At 59.2% G+C, this 4,398-nt stretch overlaps 1 protein-coding gene across 3 annotated transcripts in view; it reads right to left on the bottom strand.

Moving 5' to 3' along the window:
- PACSIN3 (protein kinase C and casein kinase substrate in neurons 3) overlaps positions 1-4,398 on the bottom strand; it is a 21,460-nt gene that overhangs the window by 3,308 nt on the left and 13,754 nt on the right. For 2 of the 3 annotated variants that reach the window (XM_077767384.1, XM_077767383.1), the window contains exons 2-5: positions 1,639-1,713; positions 1,294-1,383; positions 997-1,153; positions 29-264 (exon numbers count right to left, since the gene is read on the bottom strand). In XM_077767384.1, the coding sequence (XP_077623510.1) occupies positions 29-264; positions 997-1,153; positions 1,294-1,347 (447 nt within the window). In that variant the 5' untranslated portion in view covers positions 1,348-1,383; positions 1,639-1,713. Of the gene's footprint in view, positions 1-28; positions 265-996; positions 1,154-1,293; positions 1,384-1,638; positions 1,714-4,166; positions 4,252-4,398 lie in introns of those variants that run through there. The other variant, XM_077767385.1, reaches the window with a different exon arrangement.

Below are 4,398 nucleotides of genomic sequence, written 5' to 3'. Positions count from 1 at the left end.
CCCCCCCCTCCCCCCCCACCAGGCTCACCTCCTTCAACCTCTTCAGCCAGGGCTTCTGGGCCTTGCGGAAGCCGTCCTCAGCGGCCCGGCTCTCGCGGAAGCCACCCAGCACTGGCCGGTGGAAGGCGCCCCGCTGCCAGGAGCGCACCCGCTCGCTGTCCTGGCCCTGAAGCTTCTCCCGCACCTCCAGGTGCAGCGCGCTCAGCCTCTCAGCCGCCGTGAAGAAGGCGTGCCAGGCCTTCTCCAGCGTGCCGTACTGGGGGCCTGTGGGGAGCGACGGGCTTGGGCCGGGCCAGGGCCGCCACCAGAGACCAGCCCACCCCTTCTCGCTTGGTGCCAGGCACAGAGGGAATGCAGAGACGAACAACAAAGAGGTCAGCGGCTGCCTCTCGAGGTCTACTCTGTGCCTTGGTATACGAGATCTCACTGAATCTCCATCCACCACCACGTGGATGATCAGCATTTAACAGACACCAAACAGCAGCCCAGAAAAGTGAAGCTAACCACCCAAAGCATTACAGTTACAAGTCGAGCTGAGATTCAAACCCAAATCTGTGGTGTTGAGCACTACACATTATTGCCCCTAAGGGGAAGAACTAGCCTCCGCCCTCAAGGAAGGCAGCTTGTTAAGAGGGACCGATCCCACGCTCCTGCGTCAGAAGGCCCAAGTTCAAGCTTTAGCTCTTCCTAGCTGTGTGACATCAGGCAAATCACTTGGCGTCTCTAAACTTACGGGTTCTCTTCTAGAAAATAGATAGAACAGGACCGTGTCTACCCTAGGGCTGTTAAAAATATCAAAATAATGGAGGACCATACTCTGCAAACTCTTAACAGCATAACTGTAAGAATAACCAGGAGGCTCTTCCCTCTTCAAAGGGAAGGCAGACATGAAAGCCTCAAACCTTCCGTAAGAGGTACAAAAAAGAATCCACCTTGCCTGGTCTCCTCACCCTCGGGTGGCCCTCTGCTCCCAGCGAGGCCCGAGCGCTGCCTCACCCTTTTCCACCGTGCCCCTCCACTTGCGGGCCCAATCAGCCAGCTGCTGGGCATAGGCCTTCTCAATGCGGGCGCGCTCCTGGAAGCAGCTGACCAGATCCCCACAGAGCCGATGCCCGTCTTCCACCCGCTGCACGGTTCTCCTGTAGTTACCAGCCTGGGGCGGACAGCAGAAAGGCGGTGTCGCCAGGGAGAAGCCCCCGCCAGGGCCGGGGCTGACAGCTAGCCTCCTCCCGGGACAGGTGACTGGGCCCAGGGTGGGGTGGGCACCCCCAAACCTAGGACCCAGCTGCTCACCTCCCAGAAACTGCCCTCTGGGGCCTCCCCTCCAGCGTCTTCCTCTGGAGCCATGGTGTCCCTGCAGCACGGAATGGTGGCGGACTGGGGCTGTGGGGGGCAGAAGGGGAAGCAGGGAAGCCAGATATACACTTGTGGGGAGAAGAAAAGATTCTCTCCTATCCCTGGGCTTTGTCCCCACCACTCTCCCCACCATCTAAGGAACTGTCAGAGCTAGGACTTCGCAGGTAGAGGTCTGGAAGGCCCCAGGAAGGGCGGGGATAGGAGAAAGGATGACCGCTTCAAATCTCCTCCTCATGCCCTGAGTCTGCCCACCCCTCCCCCACCCAGCCTCGTTCCACCTACCGGGGGGGCCTGCAGATCACTTCAGGGACCTGGGTGTCCAACTCTTAAAGCTTCAACGGTGATTCTGCCTCAAAGCTGACAAAAGCAAAGCAGGGGGTGAGGGCAGGGACCCAGAGCGTCCAGGGCGGTGCCCGGCTCCCCCGATATAGCAACTGCTGTCAGAAGCGCCAGATTCCAGCCAGGNGCTCCCCCCACCCCCAATGACTACAGATGAGAGAAGAGGGTACCTGCTCAAGCCAGACGCCATCACCTTTCTTTGAACAACAAGGCAACCCTTTACCAGACGAGGCCAAGTCAGAGGGTCCCAGCCACACTCCAGTAGCTCCCTTTGCCAGCAAGAGCAGACTGGGGGCCAGGAGGCCCGAATCCTATCTTGGCCAAGAGCTTGAACAAGTGCATTTCACTGTCCTCCTAAGGAAGCCTTGGCTCCCTCCTAAGATGGAAATTTTGCCTCCTGGTCTTCTGTGCCAGGGCTGGTTTAAGACTCAAACCTGGAGGGGCACCTGGGTGGCTCAGGCAGTTAAGCATCCGACTCTTGATTTTGGTTCAGGTCATGATCTCAAGGTTCGAGCCCACATAGGGCTCTGCACTAATGGTATGGAGCCTGCTTGGGATTCTCTCTCTCTCCCTCTCTCTGCCCTTCCCATGAGCTCTCTTGCTCTCTCTCTCAAAATAAATTAATTTAAAAAAAAAAAAAAGGACTCAAACCAGTCAATGAGCAAGAAATACGAGGGGCCTGACAGTCCCAAGGGACATTCATCCTGTTCCACAGCATCCACTGATGTCCCACAAGCCTCTGTGAATAATGAGTAATTCGGCCCCGCCCTCAAAAGCACAGAGTCTGGGGCAGAATGGAGGGAGTCAGACAGGTGACTAGGCTCTTGTAAGAGTGTGCCCCAGAGTTGCAGAGGAGGGCAAGGCGGATTCCAACCCCAGAGCCACCACCCAGGGGTTAGAGGACACAGTGGCACGCGGCCACTCCCCTCCTGCCTCTTGGCAGGGTCTCAGCTGTCCCTTGCACTGACTCAAGCCCCTAGAAGGAAACTGCTTCCTCCTCTGAGCAGGCCCAAGGGACACAGCCAGGCCCAGGACACAGTATGTGCCCTCTGCTCCCAAAGCAGGACTCTATCACACTGCTCCCTCCAAACTGACAAACCACTATCCATCCTTCAAAACTCAAACTGAGGCCTCCTCACAGTCTCCCCCACCCCACTGTCCCATCCCCCTTTACACACCCCCTTGTGAGCCCCCAGTCAGGCTGTATACGATATATTCCATTGGGTTGTGACTGACAGGGCAGAATCTGTCCCCAGTCATTGGCAGAGGGAGTCCAATTTGTGTTTGTTCAGGCTTTGGAGTTAGTAGTTGAATAAAAAAACAAATGACATCCACCTAAAGACCAGGGAGCCTGCTGGCTACAGCAGCCGTGAGAAAGCTTGCCCCATGTGGGACCCGGCCCTAATAGCTCCGGGAGAGACAGCTGAGGCCTCCAGTGGATGGAGGTGTCTGGGGACAGAGCAGGAGAGGGACAGAGCAGCTGGTCCACAAGGGTCCTCAGCACTTCACCTTGCTTCCTCTGGAGTCTGCCCCATTTACCCAGAAAGGACTTGCCAACCAGATGGAGAGAAACAGAGCCGCAGCTGTAAATCACAGGGCCTTCGGAGCCGTCCCAGGGAGGCATCCTGGGGCCCAGGCCCCCTGCCTGCTCCAGCCTTCAGGCTCTGGCTCCCGGGAGAGCTGCCCCCCACCCGTTCCCTCTCTCTGGCCCCAGAACAGAGCAAGCTGTGTGTGCAGGGCTGGCACTGCTCCCTCCCGCCTCCCAGAGCAAACACAAGCCCAGAGTCCCAGGCACAGCCAGGCCCCACAGCCCTGGCTAGATCTAGCCGTGGGGGTGGGCGGTGCAAACCATGGCCCCTGTTGAGGAGGGCCAGCACCCTGTGCCTCCCGACTTCAGCAGAGACCCAGACTGGTCCCCAGAACACACTCGACTACGCGCAAGAGCTCAGAAAGCAAATAATGAACGCTTCCTGGCCCAGGTAGCCAGTACCTACTGGGTCTGCAGAAGTCGGCTGGGGCTTGGCAGGGTCTCCTCATAGCTGCCTGGGCCAAGGTAAGGGAGTCCTGAGACTCGGGGAAGAACCCACTCTCCCTATCTAAGGCAGGTAGGTACCCCCCACCCCCCCGCACCCCTGCCGGCGCAGACCAGCCCCCACCCTTCCCAGAAGCTGGGGGCATGCCACTGGGAGGGAGCACTTCCATCCTGCCCTGCCCATTCTCCTGAGTCACAGGCTGCGCCCAAGGGTTTCTTCTCCCAGCAGCCCCTCCCGGTCCTCCTGAAACCCTAAGATGTGAAGGCTCAGGAGTGGGCGGCCCGTTGGTCCAGAGAGTGGTGCCTAGGATAGAGCTGCTGGAAGCAGCAGCCAGAGCCTTCCAAGAGGGGAAGGGGTGGGGGAAGGGGTGGCGCAGGGAAAGGGGAGGAGGCAGGGCCAGGGAGGGGCATAACAAAGGGGCACTTTTGGAAACCCGACCTGCAGCCTGAGGTGCCTGCTCCCTGATGACGCACGCCAAACCCGGAGCTTCCACACCGGACCTCGGAGCCCGCGGGCCGCCCGACTCTGACCTCAGCCCTTATGGACGGCGCCCTTCGACCGGCCCTCTTGCGGGTCTGGAGCTGCACGACTCGCAGCCGGTGGAGCCCACGCGGAGCGGCCGGGCCAGGCCTAACCATGGAGGCTTTAGGATTTCTTGGTCAAACTTGTT

The sequence above is a fragment of the Crocuta crocuta genome, unplaced genomic scaffold, assembly GCF_008692635.1.
Source record: "Crocuta crocuta isolate KB4526 unplaced genomic scaffold, BGI_CrCroc_1.0 scaffold330, whole genome shotgun sequence".
In the NCBI taxonomy this organism is placed as follows: Eukaryota; Metazoa; Chordata; class Mammalia; order Carnivora; family Hyaenidae; genus Crocuta; species Crocuta crocuta.
The sequence above is the reverse complement of the archived record's forward strand: the minus strand, read 5'-3'. Positions and strand labels throughout refer to the sequence as shown.